The following is a 25411-nucleotide window of genomic DNA, read 5'->3' on the forward strand; positions in this document are numbered from 1 at the left end:
TTCAGCCTTATAAAACTTTGTTGTGCAACAGGTTTTTATATATATATATAGGCATAGGCTATAATTTATTTCAATAACAACAACGATTTTATAGTGACTCTTAAACTATTTGCATTAAAATGACAACTAAAACATAAGTTTATTGTATTTTATAGGGAAAACCCTCAGTGTGAACACATTCAAATGGAGTGGGTGGTTGAGGGGGGGCATGCATATCAATCCTGTTGTATGTTGTGTAAATCATAGCGGTGTTAATGATGTAAATCACTAATGAAGAAGCAGGCCATATTGTCCAATCTGTAGGAGCCTACTGACTGAATATTGAAGCCAATGTCTACAATTGATGGCCAACTATATTTATTAATTGGTCCATCCATCCATCCATCCATCCATCCATCCATTATCTGATGCTTATTTGGAGCTGAGTGATGGTGAACTTATAGGCCTACATCAAATAGTCCAGACATTACTTGCCCCAGCAACACTTTCAAGCTCTTCAAGGTATCCCCAGGTCAGATGAAATGTCTCCAGCATGTTCTGCATGGCCTTGAACTCGTTGGATGTGTTTGGAAAATCTTCAGTGGAAGAAGCACTGGAAGCATCTCGACTGAGCTCACCATCCTCATTTTTCCTTAACTTCCATGGTACAGTTAGTTGTTGTCATTGTAGTTAACTGAGTTACAGTGGACAGAGGCGGGAAAGAGTAGTAGGCTATGTGAACCCTTTGCAATTTCTGCAGTCATAAAATGTAATCTGATGTTCACCTCAGTCACTCACAAGTGAGTGCAGGCAAACACAATGTAAGCACAGATCAGACCATTTTTTAGATCAGACTACAATTTAGGTTTTTACTATTCTCAAATTAATTGATAAATAAATCCTTGAATGGCATTATATTTGAAGGCATCCTGACTTTACTTTTAGTGTCTGCTATTATGCACAGCACTATATATCACAATCCATCATTCTTGAAAACTGCAAAACACCTGGCATATTACCTACTGTAAAAAACAGTTCATACAGGGCCTACCAGACACTCACTTTTAACCCACAGGCAGATCCGTGATACAGGCTGACCTCTAGTGGTGGCCTATATCATGTGTCATTTCACACAATATGAGGTAGAAACCTTCTGAATACAGCAAATAAAACCCAGTCACAGGACTGTTCATAATTACCCATGCTCATGTCCTGGTTTTACCTGGCCAAATTATCCAGATTTGGTTATTCAAACAATTAAAAAAAGAAAAAAAACCTATAGGTGAAGCTCACCTAATCCTAACCATTACCTAATTCTCTTCAAAGTGTTGATGAAACCATGTTAGATTAGTTCGCTTTTTATGAATAATCCAAAATTTTGATTAACTTGTCAACTTTGAAATAATATAGCAACGAGTGTTGAATGCTTGAAAACATAGTTTCGTTTTTCTTGTTTAAGTGTAAAATTTGAAAATCCAATCAAAATATTTAAACTGAACATATTACCTTGTGAGATTCTTCAGCTCTCACAGGCTCAGCAATTATACAAGAAAGGAGAAACACAATTATTTCATCATTCATCTTTTATTGGGTCATGTTGTGATGTAAAATCAAGTAAAAGCATGGAATGATTTATTGACCACCTCTCAGACGCAGGACAAGATGGAGGGTGGACTCTTTCTGGATGTTGTAGTCGGAGAGAGTGCGGCCATCTTCCAGCTGCTTGCCAGCGAAGATCAACCTCTGCTGATCTGGGGGAATGCCTTCCTTGTCCTGGATCTTGGCCTTGACGTTCTCGATGGTGTCGCTGGGCTCCACCTCCAGGGTGATGGTCTTGCCGGTGAGGGTCTTGACGAAGATCTGCATACCACCTCTCAGACGCAGGACAAGATGGAGAGTTGATTCTTTCTGGATGTTGTAGTCAGAGAGAGTGCGGCCATCTTCCAGCTGCTTGCCAGCGAAGATCAACCTCTGCTGATCTGGGGGAATGCCTTCCTTGTCCTGGATCTTGGCCTTGACATTTTCAATGGTGTCACTGGGCTCGACCTCCAGGGTGATGGTCTTGCCAGTGAGGGTCTTGACGAAGATCTGCATTCCTCCCCTGAGGCGCAGGACAAGATGGAGGGTGGACTCTTTCTGGATGTTGTAGTCGGAAAGGGTGCGACCATCTTCCAGCTGCTTGCCAGCGAAGATCAGCCTCTGCTGATCTGGGGGAATGCCTTCCTTGTCCTGGATCTTGGCCTTGACATTCTCGATGGTGTCGCTGGGCTCGACCTCAAGAGTGATGGTCTTGCCAGTGAGGGTCTTGACAAAGATCTGCATGATTGCACCTGTGAAGAGATAGGATCTGACATTACCAATTTGGCAAAATTATATTGCATGCATATCAATTCAATAAGGTTTCCGTTAATCTGACCAAACTAAATACTAGCTTGGCGATTTGACGTACAGCACATTATTATTATTATTACGTATACAAATGAATGTATGACCCTGTGGTCAAGGACTTCCATCTGTCAAACATAGGCTATATTTCAGTTCTTAAATCTCATTATACACGTTTGTCATATTCACCAAACCATTACTGGGCCATTATTCTCCAACAACAAGCGACGAAAGTGAGTCATGTCCCTGCTGTTTCTCATGAACATACTAGTAGGAAGCCGGCGATTCCAGCACCAGCGCCATTTTAAAATAAGCTATTGTTGTTTGCCTTCGTTTTGTTCAGCTGAGCTAGAAATGTTGTACCTTCGTTGTTTATTTAGAAGACTGACAAACTGTCGAAACCCGTCATTTTTCCAAGAAAATGACCCATAAATTACATAAACACTGGCATGTAATCGATAACTCGCGACATTGTTTGATAAACGTTATTTTTCAAGCTAACCGTCATTGTTTACGAAGCAGTTAGCGGCTAAAAAAGAAAAAGCATACGCGACAACAGATACAATCAATGAAAGCTATAATAAACGGATGGCAAAATTACAGCAGATGAACTAAAAATAACATTTGTAACATTTTTACAATGAAACGATTGTACTTACACTTAAGACTGACAGTTTTTGGTCCTGCTGTCCGGCTTCAACACCTCCCTTTGACTAGTGCAGTTGCCAAGGGGACGGGGTGATTTATACTGCGCACACGTCATCTGCTGATATTCATCCGCACGTTTTCAGTGGTGAAGGTAGTCCCTAGTTTCAGTCGTTCAAATCGAGTTTCATCATTACAGTTGTGGTTAGTTTTGTTTGCAGACTACACTTTTAGTAATTTCAATTAAGTGTATTATGCAACACGAGTAGTACATTTATTCAGGATAACGGAGTGCTCATAGAAACTATTGGAGAAACTATCTTGTATGTAAAATGACTGACGTGCTGTCATGTGACTGACATGCTGCTGTCATTCACAACACATGTGAACAAAGCATGAGGAGAGCCTAGGAAAGGTGTCACTGCCAAGGGAAGAAATGTTTTTTTAATGTGGTAGAAGATGTTGTTGTGACAACAGGGCACGTTCTCCACCCAGCAGTTGAATAGAAAAACAGCAAAAAGATAAATATAGAAATAACATCTCACCAGTATCTGTCACTGGGCCTGTCTGAAAAACAAAACAAAACATGTGATCTGTTTGCTTTACACAGCACTGGTTAGACTGGCTACAACCTCTATATGACGCTGTTAAAAATGTTTGGGAATAACCTGCTAAAACAGGTCAAGTGGCAGAGTACAATTGTGAAAACAACTAGTTTCCACGATTGAACAGTGTGTTTCATTATTTTTTTTTGTCATCCTGATCTTCATGCACAAACTAGAAACAGATTGTCAAGTCAGCAGTGCTATGAGATAAATACCTTTGGCAGGATAAACAGATGATATCCACATAACAGTGTTGAGCCAGTTTAGTTTTGGATTAGATGGTAAATACCACAGAATAATCCGTGTGCTCTCCATAATCCACCCTCATTCCCACAGTATCAAAACCTCTGCCCCTCTTGTGGTTTCGGATTAGTGGTAGAGAAAGCACTGGGCTCCTTTGCTTAAAGTAAGTAAAAGTGTTGCACTCAAAACCCTACTTCTATAAAAGTGCATAAGTATTATCACCCAAATGAATTTTATTTCTTGAGCACTTTTCAGGCAATAAATACAAAGTGCTATCCAAATGTGTAATTATTGGAAACATAATTAGCAGGAAGGACAATTTCGGAAGACAATAATGAATACATTATTCAAAATTTTACTGTAGTGACATGCACTGGAATAAAAAGTATAATTTCCCTCTTAAACATAGCGAAACAAGCACAAAATTGTATAAAACACAAACTCCAAACCTAAGTATAAGCACAGTACTTTTCTTTCCATCCCTAATCAAATGTAAGTAACATTACGGACGCTTTAGGGACACATTTTATGTAAATCATCAATAAGTATCACAGATTGCTTTTTAATCTAAATAATTAAGATATTCATTTATAGTTCTATTCTATTTTGACCTTATACTGTGTTTTTTGTAATGCAATGTAACCACCTGGTTTCAGCATGATCACAGACATGATAGTCCCTTTGCCTCACAGTTTACAGTATGTTTGTAAACAAATGTGATCCAATTTTTCTCTTCCCTGTACTGAAAAAGTTTCCATATTGCTGAAAGAGTAGCATTGTTTTAAGACCAAACCACTGTCGTACTGTGTGCCACCTCTTGATGGAAATCATATTTATGTTTTATATTTTCCTGTTATATGCCAATGTTTTTGTATGATCCAAAGAGCTGACCCTCCCCCCTTCACTTGATTTTTAGCACATTTCCTCTTCCTCTGTTGGTCTCCAAGTCTCACTCAACAGATGGCGCCATATCCCCATGAATAAAAACGTCTCTGACCTCAAGAGTTCAGCAGACCTCCAGCCTTACTAGCACCTTGAGCTTTCAGTCAACATTCAGCAGTACTGATGGGCATAGAGGCCAGCAGTGTCTAGAATGACTCAGCATCTTAAGGAAATTGTAGCCAATGCAACCAAAGCTACAGGAAAGACTACAGAAGTAGAACCATATTAAGTAATGACTAAGGTTTATAATTTCATTCATTCACATTAAGTGTTGTCTTGATAAATCATTTAAGTAATCATTATGTATTGGAGGATACTGTGTTTGACATGGAAACCATTTTAGTTATATGAGCAGATATATAAAAATGTGGTTAAATGACATCTACTCCAGTAGTTCAACAGATGATTTAATGCGATCTTGATGTATTCCTAGGTACAATGGCTACTTATTTAAGTTATCAATGCTATATTTTATGATATATGTTCTACCAATTGTTTTTCTGCACTGAGAATTTTGAGTACATACCCCTTTAATTTATGCAATCTGGCTGTTAAACTCAAAACTAAATAAAAATTACTAAACTGGTCAAAGGTATCTACTATATTCAAGCTTCATGGCAAATTAGTTTTGTTTCCTGTATTATATAGAATACTTCATGAATTTAAAGTAGCCATTTTATGATGATCTATATAGAAAGCTAGCCATTTTATTGTGATTTATACCATTTGTGAATAAGTTTTACCCAACACCTTTATAATAATATTCAATTTTGACAGTGGATTGGCACAAAGAATGAACACCAGTAAGTTTAGTTTAACCTTTTATTAACGATGTGCAACATATTTTGGTCACGCAAGTTAAAATGTTTTGTAACAAGTTTTTAATATAGCGTCAAGAACATAAAACTTTGCACATAAACTTCAGAGGTACAGGTAACGTGAAAGCATGGACCCATTTACTGACCACCCCTCAGACGCAGGACAAGATGGAGGGTGGACTCTTTCTGGATGTTGTAGTCGGAGAGGGTGCGGCCATCTTCCAGCTGTTTGCCAGCGAAGATCAACCTCTGCTGATCTGGGGGAATGCCTTCCTTGTCCTGGATCTTGGCCTTGACGTTCTCGATGGTGTCGCTGGGCTCGACCTCGAGGGTGATGGTCTTGCCAGTAAGGGTCTTGACGAAGATCTGCATACCACCCCTCAGACGCAGGACAAGATGGAGAGTTGATTCTTTCTGGATGTTGTAGTCGGAGAGGGTGCGGCCATCTTCCAGCTGCTTGCCGGCAAAGATCAGCCTCTGCTGATCTGGGGGAATGCCTTCCTTGTCCTGGATCTTGGCCTTGACATTTTCAATGGTGTCGCTGGGCTCGACCTCCAGGGTGATGGTCTTACCGGTGAGGGTCTTGACGAAGATCTGCATACCACCCCTCAGACGCAGGACAAGATGGAGAGTTGATTCTTTCTGGATGTTGTAGTCGGAGAGGGTGCGGCCATCTTCCAGCTGCTTGCCGGCAAAGATCAACCTCTGCTGATCTGGGGGAATGCCTTCCTTGTCCTGGATCTTGGCCTTGACGTTCTCGATGGTGTCGCTGGGCTCCACCTCGAGGGTGATGGTCTTACCGGTGAGGGTCTTGACGAAGATCTGCATACCACCCCTCAGACGCAGGACAAGATGGAGAGTTGATTCTTTCTGGATGTTGTAGTCGGAGAGGGTGCGGCCATCTTCCAGCTGCTTGCCAGCGAAGATCAGCCTCTGCTGATCTGGGGGAATGCCTTCCTTGTCCTGGATCTTGGCCTTGACATTTTCAATGGTGTCGCTGGGCTCGACCTCAAGGGTGATGGTCTTACCGGTGAGGGTCTTGACGAAGATCTGCATACCACCCCTCAGACGCAGAACAAGATGGAGGGTGGACTCCTTCTGGATGTTGTAGTCGGAGAGGGTGCGGCCATCTTCCAGTTGTTTGCCAGCGAAGATCAACCTCTGCTGATCTGGGGGAATGCCTTCCTTGTCCTGGATCTTGGCCTTGACGTTCTCAATGGTGTCGCTGGGCTCCACCTCGAGGGTGATGGTCTTGCCAGTGAGGGTCTTGACAAAGATCTGCATACCACCCCTCAGGCGCAGGACAAGATGGAGGGTGGACTCCTTCTGGATGTTGTAGTCGGAGAGGGTGCGGCCATCTTCCAGCTGCTTGCCAGCGAAGATCAGCCTCTGCTGATCTGGGGGAATGCCTTCCTTGTCCTGGATCTTGGCCTTGACGTTCTCGATGGTGTCGCTGGGCTCCACCTCCAGGGTGATGGTCTTACCGGTGAGGGTCTTGACGAAGATTTGCATACCACCCCTCAGACGCAGGACAAGATGGAGAGTTGATTCTTTCTGGATGTTGTAGTCGGAGAGGGTGCGGCCATCTTCCAGTTGTTTGCCAGCGAAGATCAACCTCTGCTGATCTGGGGGAATGCCTTCCTTGTCCTGGATCTTGGCCTTGACATTCTCAATGGTGTCGCTGGGCTCAACCTCGAGGGTGATGGTCTTGCCAGTAAGGGTCTTGACGAAGATCTGCATACCTCCCCTGAGGCGCAGGACAAGATGGAGGGTGGACTCTTTCTGGATGTTGTAGTCTGAGAGGGTGCGGCCATCTTCAAGCTGCTTGCCGGCAAAGATCAACCTCTGCTGATCTGGGGGAATGCCTTCCTTGTCCTGGATCTTGGCCTTGACATTCTCAATGGTGTCGCTGGGCTCGACCTCCAGGGTGATGGTCTTGCCAGTGAGGGTCTTGACGAAGATCTGCATACCACCCCTCAGACGCAGGACAAGATGGAGGGTTGATTCTTTTTGGATGTTGTAGTCAGAGAGGGTGCGGCCATCTTCCAGCTGCTTGCCAGCGAAGATCAACCTCTGCTGGTCTGGGGGAATGCCTTCTTTGTCCTGGATCTTGGCCTTGACATTCTCAATTGTATCGCTGGGCTCGACCTCCAAGGTGATGGTCTTGCCAGTGAGGGTCTTCACAAAGATCTGCATGTCTGCACCTACAGAGAATTGAGATGGTCAACATCTATTAATTAAAAAAATTTAAAATTTAAATTTTCATTCAACACTCACATCAGTGTCACAACCACTGAATCCCATATTGAGCCATTATAAATATAATGGTACAAAGTACGTGACTATAACGTTGAATGATATGAATATGAATTAATGTTGAGTATTGTCACTGAAGCCAAGACGACTCAATTAAAAGGGTTAATATTGTATAAACGTACAGTGACTAACTTGTTATTGTCGGCAGCTCTGCCGCCATTCCAGTCCAAGCGCCATTTTGAGATCATATTGACCCTCCTTTTGTTCAGCTGACGTTACTCGCTAATGGAGGCTACTGGAAATGTCGAGTCACTGCTGTAGCTAACGTTAGCTCACTACTGCCGTGTTAAAGATGTGTCGAACTCGTCGACGAACCGATCGGCGATGAAACTCATTAACGGTCTGTATATAATTTAAAAATAACACATCCAAACCTCCTCAGATTTACAATAAGATCGTCGTCAATTTGAGAAAGGAGGAACCGTTCAGTTTTCTCAAACCAAACCGAAAAGCCGTTACAAAAACACCCTACAGGAACACCCAGAGTAAAAAATAACTTAATGTACAAGACAATTGTTTAAAACAAAGGAAAAGGATACTTACTGTGTATATACGCAGTGTAAATGCTGTCAGTTTCGAAATGCTTCTGTGCTGTCGGCTGCGACTCTAGTAATGCCGCAGTGATGGCGAACACTGTATTATATAGAGTCTGTGTACGTCATCCGCCAATATCCCTCCGCACTTAAAAGTAGTCCCCACGACTTCGACGCACACAAAGCATACAAAACGATAAGTTAACAAAATGGGTTAATATTACGTCTTAGTTTAATTAATGTTTCATAAAAACGGTATATGTTCTTAATCGGTTGTACGTTTAAGGACAATGTTGTGATATATTTCCCGTGGCGGAATAATATTTCATCAGGCTCTAGAATTTGCTAGAACCACCACAGCAACAGGAACCTTGCCCCGAGCATCTGATTGGATGGCACAGATGTTTGTTTGACCAGCGATTGGTTGCTGTGTTACAGTAAGTAATGTTTCATGACTACATTATGGGGCCATAACGCAGAACATTCAAGAATTATACAGGATTTAAACCGAAAGAAGTCTAATATCTTGCATGGGAGTAGTTTATCATAGCCTGACCTACATGTTACACAAAATGTGGACTTTGTTCATTTTTTCCCCCACCTCTTTCTCGAAAACAAAACGTCTTAGAGATTGTTATAATAAGAACTAATCGAGGGCATGTTTTGTGTCTCCTGGCATTCAAACAGGGACGTGTGCAGACAGGAATTCCGTTGATCTGAATGAAACGTGCCTGATAACAGATGGAAACGTGCTTGGTAAACATGTGCCAGCAGCTGTCGTGAGACTCGTGACAGCAGGGTGAACTGGAGGCAGAGAAAGATCATAGCCTACTGTTAAGTGTCCTCCTTTACCCACCTTATTTCATTTACTTGCTTGCACATCCACAAAGTTACTCTAAGTAGGCTATCTAAACTTGCTTGAACACCAGTACAAAACATGCAATTTATTTATTTAATGTCAGTATCAGTCAGGTATACAACATTATCATTACCATAAACTGAATGGTCTGGGGTAGTGATTAAAGCAGAAGTAAGCGATTCGGTCGTTTTGGCTAACTTCTTGTCAGCCGATGGAGCAGTCCCCGTCCTCGTCCCTACGTCACCACATTCACGTGCATCCCTTGGCTGCACCATAGACTGTAAGGGCTGCACCATGGGCTGCACACACAGAGAGGACCGCCCCTTCATGCAGTTTTCTCTCCTCATTGGATAAAGGTTGTAGGATACAAGGAAAGTTTTCTCCTCGGTTTACAGCAGAAGAGCAGAGTGACTGACAGACCCCTGTTTCAGACCAAACACTCTATGTAAGTGATTGCCGTCGGAAGATATAGCCTAACTATTTAAGACTTAGGCTATTAACACAAATATTCTGCTTACTTCTGCTTTAATTAGTCAAATACTGGTAGCCTATACTTTTTCGTCAGCCTCAAATTACTCTCTTTTGAGCTATAAGGTAGCCTAACTCAATATATTTTAATGGTGAATCACTGTCAATTTAGGGTAGTTTGAATCTACTGAAATTATGGCCAAATGGTGAAATTACTGCACAGTCAGTTAGTCCTGAAAAAAAAAAAAAAAAAAAATTAGCTTATGTTGCACATAGCAGAGCATGAAGTAATCACGTGAGAGATATCAGCCCATGGAGGATGTGTTTAACATACACAAGTCCTTACAGGGCATGGTATGATTAATTTCTGCCTTTGTATGCATATTATTATCTTTATAGCGTGAGCTGACTGACTGACTGACAGTGAGTCAGAGTTCAGTGTAAGTCTTTTTTCAACCGTGCTTGTTAATCCATTTAGTTATTTATGATGAAACAGAACAGTGAACAGTCATAGTTTTACTAACCCAAGTTATGGAAAAGTCCTTGGTCCTGTTTCCTTGTGCAAAAGTAGGTCTATAACAAAGCCTATAGCAAAACCTCCAGACCCAGTTGATACTGGAACATTTCCACGTGTTTAACCCTGATTTTCATTTGGTGTTGTTTTTGTGCTGCTTTTGAAGAGGAATCATCCAACCGATAAAATATAATGTGCATGTGAGATTTGGGTCAGTGATATGTACAGTCAGTTGTGGGAACCAACAACTACTGACCAGTGATTTTCTATGTTTAGCTCCCACCATCATTAAAGGCATCGGTGGCACAGTAAACTAAATGAAATCAAACTGCTGAGGCTCAAATGGGGTATGTAGCCCACTGGGTTTCTATTTTGGGTCATAGATATGATAGAGCTAAGAGAGCCTTAATTTATGTATTTGGGTCACAGCATTCCCTTTCCCAGCCCTTCCAGCACCCTGTCATATGACACCAAACTCGTGATGCACCGCCCCACGGCTCTCCATGACAGAGCTGGGTGTCTGGCTGAACTAGTTCAATCTCCGAGGAATGTGTTTGTGCAAATCTGCAGTAGGTTGTTGCCCTGCCCCATTGCTTGGAATTATTGTGGAGACTGTCAGACTGTTCCAGGAAAAACAATCTTTCAGGAAGTAGGTCCAGCCCAGCATTGTGGGAGCTCACACTATTAACACATGAAATGAATGTGTCCAGCTTAGGACAGCAACCTCGACGTTGGCTTTTCTTAAAGGTATCTTACCTTTGAATGTAAATGACACATTCAGTGGTCACAATAGCTATCTGTGAACAGGTCAGAGTCGTAACTAGATGAGAGGCGTTTAATGTAAATGTGACGCTTATCAGTGATGGACCTTGATCAGTGTCTTTGTTTTCCGTCAGCAGGACTGTTGTTTTGACCTGGGACGCCCAGTTCCACGTCAGCAAGTTTCACAATAAACACGTCACACCAGTTCAACCAGACATTTATGAAAGAGCTGGACAAATACTTCCCGTTTTCTTGCACGTGTTGACAGCGAATGAACTCAAGTCAGGCTTGCCACCCCAGAATGCTCAAACATGAACATACATATTTGACATAATGTTTGTTATTTTCTTTTATCCCTAAGGAATGGATCTTGTGAAACATACAGGCGGCTGCCACTGTGGGGCTGTTAGATTTGAAGTCTTAAGTTCCCCAGACCTCCATGTTTTCCATTGCAAGTATGGATTATTAATTCAGTCATATTCTTTCATACTTATATATGAAGTAGGCATCTAGACATGTTTTCACTTTAAATATAAAATTAATTATGGTTATGGCTCAGAGGATACATTTGAAACTGCACAATATACATATATACTGATGTGTGCTTGTCTCTTCAGCTGTAGCATTTGCACAATGAAACAACACCATCATTTCATAGTCCCAAAAATGAACTTCACACTCTTACAGGTAGGAAACGATGCTTCTCAATTTATGTTTAAAACCATAAGAGCTTTTGAAGTGATTGATTTTGTCTCCCTTTTCCAGGGGTCGGAGAATCTGACCACATACACATTCAACACTCATGTTGCTAAACACCCCTTCTGTAAAACCTGTGGAGTTCAAAGTTTCAGCATTCCCCGCTCCAACCCTGATGGATACGGTATGACCCCCAGCTGCTGACACAATACAGTCACACTGCTCTCCTGTGTTGTAAACTTATTTTCCTCACCCCGCTGTGTTTACTCAAAACAAATTCTAATGTGTTCAACTTTAAACTACCGTGTCTTCTTTGTCATGCCCTAATGTTATAATATTTGTAAAAAAGAAAAGAAAAAAAGAAACAAAACACCAATTCGTGATGGTTATGTTCATGATGGTAACACAGCAACATCAGGGAAACAACAAACCAGTTGGATAACTTTGCATTCCTGAACTGGTAAAGCCAAGTCATTAAAATACACTAAAAGAATGGGTTGTGTTGTACGTATGTATGCAAATCAATGAAGGGTCCTTTGTTGCTATTGTTTTCTCTCCAGGTGTTGCTCCGCACTGTCTAGACCCAGGTACTGTGCGCAGTGTCACAGTGGACAACTTCGATGGGGAGAATTGGGAGGAGGCCATGGAGGCTCACAAGACCATCAGAGACATGTCTCGACCTGCATCAGACACTGCTTAGAGCAACAAAACAGCCTCTCTGTGATAGAACAATCAAACTTTTTTTAATCAGTATTACACTAGAAAAGATGTACAGTGTTTTAAACAATCAGTGAAATTATAAGATGGAAATAAAGCAGCTCCACAATCGATTGAAACCCTAGTTTTGTTTTCTATACAGTGCAATGACTCAAAACAATACGACATTTGTCTAACAAGAAGAACTTAAGACATTTCTGTTGTCGTTAATTCAAGATCGCTGTCAGTTTTATTCGTGGAAAGCTTATGTTCACTGTGAGCAAAATAGCTCATCAGATCTGTAAACAGCTAATAGATTAACTCTCACTACTAGTATTCAAGTAGTTAGGCAGCAAAGCACCCAACAGTGGAATCATCAGTGCATCAGGACGGGACAAACTTTCAATAGATCTTCAGGTTCTTTGGTCCTTGTGGGATCATTTTGAATGTGTTTACGAACATGTAACGTGAGAAGATGATGTACAGATACCGAAACCACAGGAGTTGAGAGCGGTGACACAGCATGGCAGCCTGACAAGATAAGAGAATGATAATGGAAAAACTGGTCAGAAATGTGATGCCCAGTGTATTTATGTAGCATTAGTTCAACAAGAGACACAGTTGAAATATACCTTCCTTTTTATCTAACTTTATCTCTATGGCACCTTCTTTATTATAAATACTGTTATGTATCCATGAGCTAAAAACATGTCTTGCCAACAAACTACCTATTTCAAGGCTTACTTTGGCTCGCCTGTAGCCCTGTGAGCCTATAATGCAGCAGAGACACGAGGGCAGCAGCCAGCTGAGAGGAAGCTCCAGGAAGGCAATGTACTTCCTGAGGAGGCCAACAGTCACCAGGGTGAGCAAACAGCAGTCTGGAGGGGCAGACAGAGACCCAGTTAGCTGTTAATGTTGTTAAACATTCACTAGATCAGCAGATGTTTCATTTGGGCCGCTTTCAAGGCAGCAAACACAAGACATGGGAGTCAGATTCCTTATGTGAGATATTAGTGTTTCTAAGAAAACTGGAAAACCCAGTAGATTTTATTACCCAGCAGAGACTGTTGATATGGGACTGAAATGTTCAACAAAAAACATTTGTCATGCAGCAGGAGTTTGTGGAGCACGAGAAGCTTAGAGCTGTTGGTAATAAGCAGGGAGTCTTGCTGTACAGCCAAGTGAAGAGGCTTATCACAGTCACGTTGAGCCTAATTCTCTCCAGCCTCTCCTACAGGCTGCGAGACACCAGTCCAACAGGTAAAGGTGTAAAGGTCCGGTCATAAATAACCAGTGTGTATGATTGAACGATCGCTCCCCGTTGGATAAAAAGGTCAAGGAGGACCAAAGTCATTCTGTCCTAAATAAAGTGCATGTTTGCTGTGGCCTCAGGGACCGGAGAGGTTATGTGATTCAACTGCCCTGGTACAACACTTTAGATCTCATTTATGATTAACTACAAGGGCATGTGAAGCTTGTTACTTATCACACTGTGTGGACTCACTTTAATGTGGGTATGCTCTGTGTGGGCTTGAATGTTTACCAAACTAGCAAAGCAGCCAGCCTGTTGCAACACTTCGTCTCTCTCACTGCCCTACTTTTCCTCGCACATTCGATTAAAGAAATCCTCCCTTGGGCATCGCCCGACCTTTCAAAGGCAACTGGAAGCATGAGTTCAGCTCGAATGACAACGTCATATATGGATTGAGGGCACACACCTGAAAAACAAATGTCTGAGTTGCGTCTGGGTGTTTTCTGCTGTGATGTCTAATTGGCCTCTTGCTGCCACCAGCAGACCAAACTGTGTATAGGACACAAGACTCGCAACCGTTTTGAACAGAAGAGGGCGCCGTACATTCACAAAATACCCTGTCTGAGTCACTGTTTACAGTTCTCAATGTGAAAAATGCAGGCTAGGGAGTTGGTGCTTCTCCTCTGAGGAAGTCATTCCTGTCTTGTCTGATTTTGGAACAATTTGTGTCTTTAATTTTGATGTGCTGTTAAGTGCAACTTAGTTATATGCTTAGTAATTTATACAATTGCACTTGCCATACCTAACATAACAGGGATTCAGTTCATTGCTTAAGAAGCTTTACTTTAACAAGCCATTTTAAAAAAAGTAATTAGTAAATCCAACCGGAGATAGTCTGTGAAAGTCTCCTTGTGTCAAACCTACCATTGGGCACTTGTCCAGTAGAAGCAAGATGGCTGTAGATAGAGAGGAAAAACACGTTAAACACAAAATGTCAAGGGTGCAATTACTGTTGACAAAGAAATGAAACATCTTACTGACTGATATGTGACTGAGATTACAGTTTTGGCTCCAGTGATCATCAACACAAATGGGTAAAAAGTCAGCAGCTGTAAGCTCACAGAAAGCCTTGCAGTGCTGCTGCCAAGCAACTGCAGCACATCTACCATTATGTGTGTTTAAGGGTCATGCTGCACTGAGGGCTGGGGGGCAGCAACAACATCAGTTTTTTGTTAAATTATATATTATACTACATTTCAATACAGACTTGCGCTTGTCCATGCAATAGTTACTAAAATGTTGACAAAAACAAACTGTGAGGTTTAGAGAGCTGTACAAAGCCCCTTTTGGGTTCCAGCCTAATGGGAATCATGAGATGTGAGTTGGAGAGCTCACATCTTATCAACAGATGAGGTCCTCAGATTGACACAGAGCCATACAGGCACAGTGGGGCAAATCTGTGCAATATGGGGACAGCAGCGCACACTACACAGTGCAAAATACATTTCTTTTTGAAAAACCCAACCGTCTGATGCAACTTGCTTGGTCGGCCTCTCCAAACCAAAGCTGCCCTCCCACCTCACCACTTCAGGGACAGGATTTACTGCTGCTCTCTGGGAGTAGAGCCGAGAGCCTCTGAGGACTCTGTTTGGATGACCTCTCAGCTATGTAACAAGACCAATGCTGAAAAACATGTGTGTGTGTGTGTGTCTTTGTGGGGAAACGTTCGGAGAGATGGATGTTGATGTGAATCGAAATGTTCTGCATTTTCCTTGAGAGCGTTTTATGATTGTGGAGTGGGCCGGTTTCTGTCTGCATATGTAAGCCACATAATATCTCTGTGGATGGCATGGGATTTAAAAAATATAGTTGTTTTTCTGAGTTTAGGCTGTACCTGACAGCTTTATGGATGGCCGTGTGATTGGCATGGCCGCTCACTCCTCGTCCATCGAAGGTCAGCACCTAAAACAACAAAATCTCTCATTGTGTGAGTGAAAAGCCAGAATCTGGGTATCTAAACATGAATTTAAACAAATGAAGGCAAGAGCAGAGGAGAGATTTTTCTTGGGTTGGTGGAAGGTTTTTCTGTGTCTGACTGCAGAGCTGCTTGGCAGCTGACAACTGATATTTAAAAAGCCTTTTTCTGTGTGCATGCTTGCACACCAGAGGAAGCAAGAGAAAAAAAAAATCAGGTCAAAGGGAAAGAAAAAATGCTTGACTAAAGACTTGGCATTTGTTATGCTCAGGCATATTCTACCATGACCACAGCTCCCAACCTCCACATTATACAAGTAACTTGTAAACTTTGACTCATTTTAATCTAGTCGGCCGATAATAGACTGGCATGGTGTTAGACTATTGAGACATCATCTACTTTAAAAAAAGGAAAAGTGAACTACTTTTCACATCTAGTCGTTTGTTATTTCTGTGTCTAATTTTCCAGCCTGCATTCGTTAGAGACAATGTCTGCGTGTGACTGACTGATTTTATAAGCTACTTTTCTGTCTCGAGGCATTTTCTTTTGCTGGTGAGTTTGACAGGATGGGAGGAGATGGTGTGTTTGTTTGTCGTCTTTGATAACAAAAGGAGATCAGCAACTAAAAGAGAAGAAGCCAGCTGCACATCTAAATCTTCTATCCTAAAGAACTGTGTGTTGTTGTTTGTGTGTGTGTTTTTTTTTGCCATTGTTGCTGTACTGTCTGTTTGTCAGACTGGTTGAAAATGCTTTGATTCTAAATTTGCCACATTCCCATCAGCTAATAGTGCAGAAAAGCACTGGGTCTGATAAGGATCTCAGTGTAAACACAGAAATTGAATCCAAACTTTCTACTGCAGCAGAGGCAACTTCCTCCTTGGTTTTTTTTTTCGAAATGCAGTCTGTACTGGACAAAAAGAGATGGCGGCTGACAGGATTATTGCACAGACCTCAGTGGAACTGGGATAATGAGCTAGGAAGCTGTGTTGCCAAAACATATGGTAAAAACAAAACAATGGCAGGGAAATTTGTGTGTTAACATCAAACAGGAAATGACAGAGAAGCCACTGCTTTGAAAGGCAAAAATGCAAGGCAGAGCCGAGCCTACCATGTTGACAGAGTGAGCCTGGATGTGCCTCACAATCACAGAGGAGACCAAAGAGACGCTCCATTCTGCTTTGGGGTCATCTGGAAGTTTTCTGGAAAGCAAAGAAAAGCAAAGGGACGGTGTTCACAGAGTGTTTTAGTGAGATACAGGAGACACTGTAACTGTGTCTAAAAGTCAGGAGGCTTCAACACAACACAAGCACTGAATGTTTCTGAGGCTGAACAGTCTACTTCCTGTCTCAAGCCCCAGATTTCTGCACAGAGCAGATTTAACAGAGCGTTTGAAAATAGGCCGAAGTGGAATGCAGACATGAGGGAGCGCTGGGAAGTCTGGGGGTTAAGGGTCAGAAGACCCTTAGCATCCTGTTCATCTGAAACTAGACAATATGGAGGATACATCAAACATTACACTCTAGCAAGCTCTCGGCTTATTAAAACATGCACAGACTCTCCTCTTAGAACAAATAAGAGGTGTCTGTTTTTCTGTGTTTCCTCAGTTTACAAAAAGGAAGTATTTTTTTCCATGGTTGTCCAATCATTCCCTTGAACTTGGGAGAAACAAGCTGAAATGGATAAATAAATAAATGGAGAGAAGTTCTTTAAACATACTCTGATAAAGTAAATCCAGCTTTCTGGCCGGCTGTTGCTCATCTTGCTTTGTGTGGATGAAAAACACGACTCTCAGAGGAAACTGACGTGACTGCACAACAGTTTAAAGTACTAAAACTGTGGATGTGCTGGTTTGACAAGATAAGGAGACGGATCAATGATGTGACGTGTTGTTGTACACTCGGCGTTGCACATGGGTGGCGTGACTGACAGTATGTGCTGCTTGCATGTGCATGTATAGGGGTGTGAGTGCGTGTGTCTGTGTGGTGGTGGTGGTGGTGGTGGTGGTGGGGGTAATGGGGGCATGTGTCAACAGTTGTTCCCCTCCCCTTGGTTGCTAACAATGTGCCAGGACAGTTGAGCTAGTCGAGGGAAGTGATGGATTAGGCCACAAATCTATTGGCTGCCAGTGATGTGAGGGTCAGGGGTGGGTGTGGGGGAGTGGAGGGGGGGTTGATGGTCGGCTGTGTCACATGGAGGAGGGGTGGTGGGTCAGGGGTTCAGAGATAGTCTAAAACTGTCCGTCATCGAGTGAATGCGCTGCTGTGACACTTTGATACCAGTGACCTACATATCAGAAGGGCTTGAAGAGACGCATTTTATTGAAGTTGGATGACACTGTGAATTATCCTCTGTGAAGAAAAGCTGAATGTTATCTGCATAAATGAAATAAAAGCCTGATATCTGCCTGAAGAGCACTAAAAGCTAATAAAAACAAACAGTAACATAAAAGTTTTATGAGAATCTGGCTTAAGTGCGTGAATATTAACTATCCTAATCATATTGAGTTTGACTGTTGCTCTATCTAGTGTTTAAACAATCCATTTTTTTTTGTATTGCAGCCCTTTGCTCATTTATTATTTATTATTAGGCCTCACAGCTTGACAACTGTAGCTAAGCACAAGGCTGCAAGGAGGAGGAGGAGGAGGAGGGGGGCAAAAAAAAAAAAAGAAGAAAAAATGAACAAAAGATATAAGACACCTGACCTTTCTCAAGCAGGATGCAGGCTGAGTGTCAGCTTCGCCATGGCAACAGTACAAAATGTCCTAAAGTAACCTCCCCAGCTCCCTTTTGTAGCTTTGCATGTGGATGTCTAATTGCTTGCAGGCATCTGTATGCAGTTGTTGAACTTTGGCCCAGTAAGGGGATTCTGTGTGTGTGTGTGTGTGAGAGAGAGAGAGAGAGAGAGGGAGACAGAGCGAGAGAAAGAGAGAGAGGGAAAGGGAGGGGAAGAGAAGGAGGGAGGGAGAGAGCGAGAGAGAGAGAGGGAGCTTGTTTAGTCTGGTCACATGGACCACAGGCCTGAAACTGCCAGACTTCTGTCCACACAGTCAGATTATATGTCCTGCTGGGAACCGTTGAGATACCACTAAATGCCTACAGTACACCCACAATATCCCAGTGTAATAAGGCAGTTACAACTATATATATATATATATATATATATACATACTATATATATATATATACACGGCAGCAATAGACCCACGTTGTTTCACAATGACTTACAGACATCTGCGGCTGCCGTTTTTTTGCCAATGTTCACCCATGTTGAGGTAATAAACTACCCTGAAAGTAACCATGGAAATAATGCAGTTAGCGTTGTTTTGAAAGTAAGTTGTGCAGAAAAAGAGCAACGTAATGTGACAAAATTACAGTTTGCTGCAGGCTGCAGGGTTCAATAAGTGAGAAACGCAATTCTTCTGCTATGCGAGTGGGGGCCGGTGTGTGGTGGTGGTGACAAATGTATCTAGGATAAAAGCACAGCCAGAGGTCAGTGGCAGGGCTGGAACATCTCTGCACAATTTACTGCGCCGTGCCATGTGCTTATAAATCAGTGGGGGGCTATTTCTTTTTCTTTTTCCTTCTGATCAGTGTATATTTAAACCTTGTGTGGGGGGAGAGTGCTACTGCAGTGCATGCAACTTTCCTTTTTTGGAAAAAGCTCCATGTTTACCAATCAAATCCTATCAAATCAAAAGCTTTTATTTGTACTTTACTTCTGATTTAAGTTTTTTTTTTTTCTACATAAGGCAAATGGACAGTTAAATCGTTTGAGATGTGTGTGTGTGGAGAGATAGCGAGAGGCTTCATTACAGTCTGATGAGTAATGTAATGAAGAAGTGGAATGGTTGGATTTGTGCAGTGAGCAGCTATAATACAGTCCAGGGAGCAGACAGAGGTCAAGCCAGTGCAAGTGGAGAGGCAGCAGAGCGTGCTCAGATCGAGCTTGATCACAAAGGCCCCAACATGCACTGGGGCCCCAGATACTGTCAACACAGCTGTCCTATTCAGTGAGCATTAAAGGGAAAATCCTATTTTAAAACAGAATCCACGTGTTATTCCTGTCATCTTGGAGAACGAGGCTGCAGTTGTGAGTGAGCGAGTTTCACCCAGATCTGTCATCACGGCACACCATCCACACAGCGCGCCGGACTTTTGTTGTGAAGTCAAGACCTCGGCTTGAAAACAAAAGTCCAGTCGAGCCTGTGCAGCCCACTTCGTGATGAATGAGATGGCGGTGCATAGACTCGAGGCTCTGAAAGAAAGCCTTTCTGGTACGGACTACTATTTTCTGACAATGTCTCAATGTCTCATTCCACTTCTATGACAGCAATATAAGTTTTGTATTGTAATTATAATTGGTCCGATATAAATCCACAGCCAAGGTGCCAGTACTTATTTCAAATACAATGTAACAATAAAGAAAACTGACTGATGCTCCAGCTCCAATGTACATGGTTAGTATTCACATTACTAAAACATACAGCTGCTTGGCAACCAAACTCAAGGCAAATATTTTACACCCACACAAAAACTAAGAATCTGTGTGAGGTTTTGTCTGTTGTTAGTGTCGCATAAAAAAATCTAAGCTCTTGAGCAGAGGCACTCATTTTCATATCTGTACTGTTTATTTTAGGCTTGAAACTTTGATGACTTCACTGTAAACCCCCTCGACACCTGAGCTTTTATCTGTGGATCAGTAAAGCGCTGCAACAACAGCTCGTGACCTACGTTCTTATCGCGCATCCCAGCATCCTTCAAACCTGAATGTGCCGTAAAACCAAACAACAGTCTCTTTCCATACAAAATTAATTTCCTAAACTACAGAGGTTTGCAGGACCATTGTCTCACAGTTGCAAAAAGCAGCAGAGAACATTACGTGGATGAATGATTGCTATATTGATCCAATTCTTTTGCTTTATTTTCTACAGACCCCTTATTGACAGCTCCGCAGCTTGATGCAACCAAAGCATTTGCAAATATAAGAAATAATGAGGTATGAAATTGAACTTCATAATTATTTGCCCATAAAATACCTAGTTGTGTGATGCACAAGCTGTGTGAAGTTTGATGGATTTGGAAGAATTTGTCTTGGGCTTCTTTTGACACAACTAGAGCCGCAACAATGAATCGATTAATCGAACAATAATCGATTAATCGTGAACTATTCTGATTCAAACTCAAATACTCTGATTTCAGCTTCTTCAATGTGAATATTTCTGGTTTCTACGTTCCTTTGGTTTGTGACAGAACAAGACATTTGAGGACGTCATCTTGTTTTTCAACATTTTATTGACCAAACAACTAATCTATATATTGTTTAAATAATAAACAGATTCATCGATAATGAAAATAATCGTTAGTTGCAGCCCTAGACACACAACAATACACAAAATTACAGTGTCAAGATGAATGACGTGGACAAACATATCAAATAATCCTGTCAGATAAGTAAACTGGAGAAGACTGGTATGGAGCTGCAGGAGATGAGGTACTTCTCTCGTTGTTTAGCCTTCCTATTTGAACAATTCACTCTTCCAGGATAGAAACTACCATTGGAATAATACAGCACCACAAAGTACAGCCGCCCATGCAATTAAGCCATCACCTCTCTAATTCAGTTTCAACAATAATGAATCATTATGAGCTTCATGCAGACATGATTCATTGCAGTATTGCTGTATTAGACTGGATTTGTTTTAGCCAGGTGTATCTAACTGTATGCTAGCTGATAAGATGCAAAAAGCCTCAGACAGCAGATGGTTATTATACTTTGCAGAGCTGTAATTCAAAAACTCCATTGTGTTGTGCATAATGGAGTGGCTACCAGTGTTTGCACAATAAAATGAGAAATAAGAAAAACAAGGAGAGGTCAGGTCAAGGATGTACATCTGCACATACTTGGGCAGAGAAGGTTAAGAGCAAAGCCAAAGCGTGGCTAGCTATGTAAAGACACGCAGTTTGGAAAAACAGTTTGGAATGACCTACATTAGCAGCGCTCAGAGTGCTGCCAAAATGTATCCCACAGTCCTTGGCAGTTGGCTCCAGCAGACATGAACAAGAGGAGGAGGGGTGGGAGAGAGAGTAGTGAGAGTGAGTGAGAGAGAGCGAGAGCGAGAATGAGCGAGAGAGCTTGGTTGCGAGTGGGGCTGGGGCTCTCAAAGTGCTGATTAGGTGTGTGTTTTGGGCAAACAACAGAATACACAGAAAGGGAAAATGGGCTACACTCCAGTTCAACAGAAGTGCAGACAGCACTAAGATCAAAGTTCAGCTATATTCTGTGTGCACAAGATGATAAAACTGTGAAGTCTGATGTGTGTGTGTGTGTGTGTTTTGAAAACGCACACACACCAACAATGTTCGCTAGGGCAGACAACCTGGGCAGGCTGCCAGCTTATTACTGCGAGTCCCAGGTTAGTGCCAGAGTTCATGCAGCTCTCCTGGTGAGCCAACATGTAGACACTCACATGTAGGCAGCCCCGAGGTTCTTAGAAACTCACAGCGTTTTCATGGGAAGCTGCAGGGTTGAACCAAAATCCCCCTTTTTTTCAACATCACCTTTAACAGCTATTTTCTCTGTAACTTGACCTTGCCAATAGCCAGAGCCAGAAGACTGGGAGTCTTACAGCTGCACCAACAACAAAACAAAATATGAAAACAGAAGAGCAAGTTGTACAAGAATGAAGAAAACAATACAGTTTGTAGTCCAGTCCCCAAATTCTGCTCACCACATCGACTATGACATGACAGTGTTTATGAGTGAAGTCTGTTTTACCTCGAAGGCATCTGCAGCCTCTCCAAGAACTAAATCTGTTTCTATACATGACTTGACATATTTTATTCATTTAACCAATCCATTAACATTTGCTGAAATGAAAGTATGATGTATTAATCATCATCATGTTCCTGCAGCAAAGCTGGATTCATATGAAAACTTTAAGCTTTAGCTTTTATTTCATACCTCTGAGAGGCAGATATACTCAAGGTTTTCCAGTACATGAAACACTAATAAAGTGCTGCATTGACAAAAGTGCCACTGGCATTATCATGCAAACCCAAGTAAATCTGAGCTACCTGGATGAGCAGATACCAATATGTATTTGGGTAGAAGCAATATAACAGTTTGGAAATTTGATTAAATGTGAATTTACTGCATAGAAAGTAATCAACCTACTTAACAGCCCTCGACATGTACCAGTCCGCCCTTAGCTATCACTGACAATGACTATTCCATTATGACTGCTCAGACAGGTTTGTAGATTGCTCCTAGCATAACAACAACTCAGCTCAAGAAAAAGAAAATCACAATTCCACTTTGAATATAATTTCAGAAACTTGCCTTAGCAGTGTTTGAACTATCATTAACTATCTATGAATGATCTGCTCCAACAGGAAGCCATCTTATTGTATACTTTTAGGTTGGCTAGTGCTTTGCGTTTATACAACAGTTAGAGTCAGCAATGACCATATACAGAACAATCATGTTAAACACACAAATCTACATTAACAGCAACATTTTTACAAACTAACACAAATGCAGTCCTTTCAACATAACTAAAGTACTGTGATCTGTGTATTGTGTGTCCGGTGCTGCAGGATGCTTACTCATGGTTGACTATGGTGACTTCGGAGGCTGGTATCCCCAACACATCACAGCTGTTGAGAAGTTCTTGTTTACGCCGAGCTCCTTGATTGTAGTAGTTTCCTGTGTGATATTTGGAGTACAAATGACTGTAAATGGGGCATAATAAATGGAAATCTAAATATAAGACTGAATTCTGTCAGCAGACTCTTTCTAAGTACAATTTTGAAGAATGATACGTTCTTCAATAATTATCCATCAATATCAATAAGATTAAAGTACTTGACTACATTATGTCCTCAACAGCTTTTACACCTGCTGCAAGAAATGCCACATTTGGATATCAGGTAGGTTGCACGATTTGAGTAATGACTGCATTTTCTCTTCAGTGCAGCTCGACTTATCTTCAAGTGACAGCACCACAAGATATAAGCTTTGTTTATTTTGTTTTATAAGATGATGAACAACCACACTGTTCAGCATTGCCAATAAAAGCTGGTCAGTGATGAAAAAACGAGACAGAACCCCATTTGTTTTCATATTTTGAGTTTGAAGTTTAAAACCTCTTTTATTTTATTTTCCTACTTGATCAACAGGCATTTCCCCCATGAAATCTTACCAGACTTCAGTGGAAAAACTATAAAAGGTGCTTCTTATCTGATCTGTAGTTGAAAGAATGGTTAAAGCAACCCAAGACAAAAAATCAACATAAAACACCAGCAAACTACTTCCTGATTCTTGACTGTTAAATCTTCCAACACAACGTATGATGTTAAAGAAAATGTTTTTCCTTTAGCTCTCTCTACTTTTAGCAGACATGTGACAGCAACAAATGTGCTTTAATAACCAGTTTAATAAGGCAGGAGTTGCTACAGTAAAACTACAAACTAGTATTAGATAGATAGATAGATAGATAGATAGATAGATAGACTTTATCAAGGTGTCACTCCACAATACACACTAAAACACAGTATGCATCAGGGTACAGGGGGGATGCATACATACATAGTTTAAATTACAGTATTCAATGCATGTTATCCCCCTCCCCCTTGACAAATTTAAAAAGTGTTGAGGACCACTCAAAAAACTGTTGTGAGACACACACTAAAAAGTCATTAAAAAAAGATTAAAAAAAACGTACACTATGCTAACATGAATTACATTATAAACCTAGTATGTTTTTAGAAAGGGGATAGGCCTATATAGTGGCTGACTTCTTGGTTTCGTTTTTGTTTTGTTTTTTCATAAGCTTTAAGTATTGTGTTGTGTATTTGAAAGTCTTTAAACTGTTTAACTATTTATTTCAATATCTTAATAACTGTAGTGTGTTTTAGTTTGTTGTTGTTTTTACTGTACTGTACTTTTTTTTTTACCAGCTATGGCAATTTAGCAACGCAACACACTGACAGCAGCAGCAGCAGCAGCAGCAAATCTTACTTTAGCTTGCATTGACTTATCTTAAGTTATGCAAATGACAGTAGTGGGTAGTGGTGGTGGTGGTGATTACCGTACCTTCAGATAAACACAGCACTTGCACGCTGGCCTTTAACTCCACGAGTCTAATAATCGTTGGCGCGAAGAACATACATTCATCATCCGGATGCGCAGTAACAACCAGAGCTCTGATGTCACCGCCGCCTGCTAAACTACTCAATACACGTTTCAACGACTTCACCAAAGTCCGTCGGTGTCGGTGGTAAAGGCATTTTATCGAAACCAAATAGGATAAAACTGCGAAGAAAATCAGGTAAATACTCATTATTTTTGACCGTTACCGTAAACAATCCGTGTAAAGACAAAAGTCTGCTACGCACATAGTTCCACGTGCCCGAAAACAGGGCACGCAGTCCGTCATAATTTATATAACGTGACCTCCTGTTTATAGTATGCAATATTTATCAAAATTATATCCAACAAAGCAAGAGCTGTCCACTTCTACCCCCACAATAGCGTGTTTTTACTCAAATGGAGTCACTGTCGTTTTCTTAGTTGATTTGAGTTTAGATAATATCAGAACGAGTAAATTAATATATTTGAGAATATTTTTTGTGGGTTTGATTAAAGAGGACATGGAAATATATAGAAGAAAGTTACAGAAATCAAGCGACGTTTGTAGATTGAAAAAGTGAAAATTACAAACA

At 41.4% G+C, this 25411-nt stretch overlaps 3 protein-coding genes across 5 annotated transcripts; 1 reads left to right on the forward strand and 2 right to left on the reverse strand.

Moving 5' to 3' along the window:
- Window positions 1–1558: 1558 nt before the first annotated feature.
- LOC310997165 (polyubiquitin-C) lies at window positions 1559–8583 on the reverse strand. 2 transcript variants are annotated; one of them, XM_083986817.1, is made up of 4 exons: window positions 8477–8583; window positions 6170–7821; window positions 5767–5941; window positions 1559–1850 (listed from the first exon to the last, which is right to left on the reverse strand). In XM_083986817.1, exons 2-4 carry the CDS (start codon window positions 7811–7813, stop codon window positions 1612–1614), a joined length of 2058 nt encoding a protein of 685 aa, XP_083842943.1. In that variant the 5' UTR covers window positions 7814–7821; window positions 8477–8583; the 3' UTR covers window positions 1559–1611. The 2 variants fall into 2 exon arrangements, with proteins under 2 accessions (XP_083842943.1, XP_083842942.1); XM_083986816.1 differs by having other exon boundaries at window positions 1561–1850; window positions 5767–7821.
- A 1039-nt stretch (window positions 8584–9622) lies between these two features.
- On the forward strand, window positions 9623–12595 carry cenpv (centromere protein V). Of its 2 annotated transcripts, none has more exons than XM_083987200.1 (5): window positions 9623–9770; window positions 11431–11524; window positions 11687–11756; window positions 11835–11949; window positions 12326–12595. In XM_083987200.1, exons 2-5 carry the CDS (start codon window positions 11433–11435, stop codon window positions 12463–12465), a joined length of 417 nt encoding a protein of 138 aa, XP_083843326.1. In that variant the 5' UTR covers window positions 9623–9770; window positions 11431–11432; the 3' UTR covers window positions 12466–12595. The 2 variants fall into 2 exon arrangements, with proteins under 2 accessions (XP_083843326.1, XP_083843327.1); XM_083987201.1 differs by having other exon boundaries at window positions 11431–11520.
- A 107-nt stretch (window positions 12596–12702) lies between these two features.
- On the reverse strand, window positions 12703–25054 carry pigl (phosphatidylinositol glycan anchor biosynthesis, class L). Its single transcript, XM_083987199.1, has 7 exons — window positions 24783–25054; window positions 23294–23393; window positions 16797–16887; window positions 15608–15675; window positions 14638–14669; window positions 13206–13339; window positions 12703–12992 (listed from the first exon to the last, which is right to left on the reverse strand). Exons 1-7 carry the CDS (start codon window positions 25027–25029, stop codon window positions 12864–12866), a joined length of 801 nt encoding a protein of 266 aa, XP_083843325.1. The 5' UTR covers window positions 25030–25054; the 3' UTR covers window positions 12703–12863.
- Window positions 25055–25411: the final 357 nt, after the last annotated feature.

Source organism: Trachurus trachurus, assembly GCF_905171665.1.
Source record: "Trachurus trachurus genome assembly, chromosome: 14".
Taxonomy (NCBI): domain Eukaryota; kingdom Metazoa; phylum Chordata; class Actinopteri; order Carangiformes; family Carangidae; genus Trachurus; species Trachurus trachurus.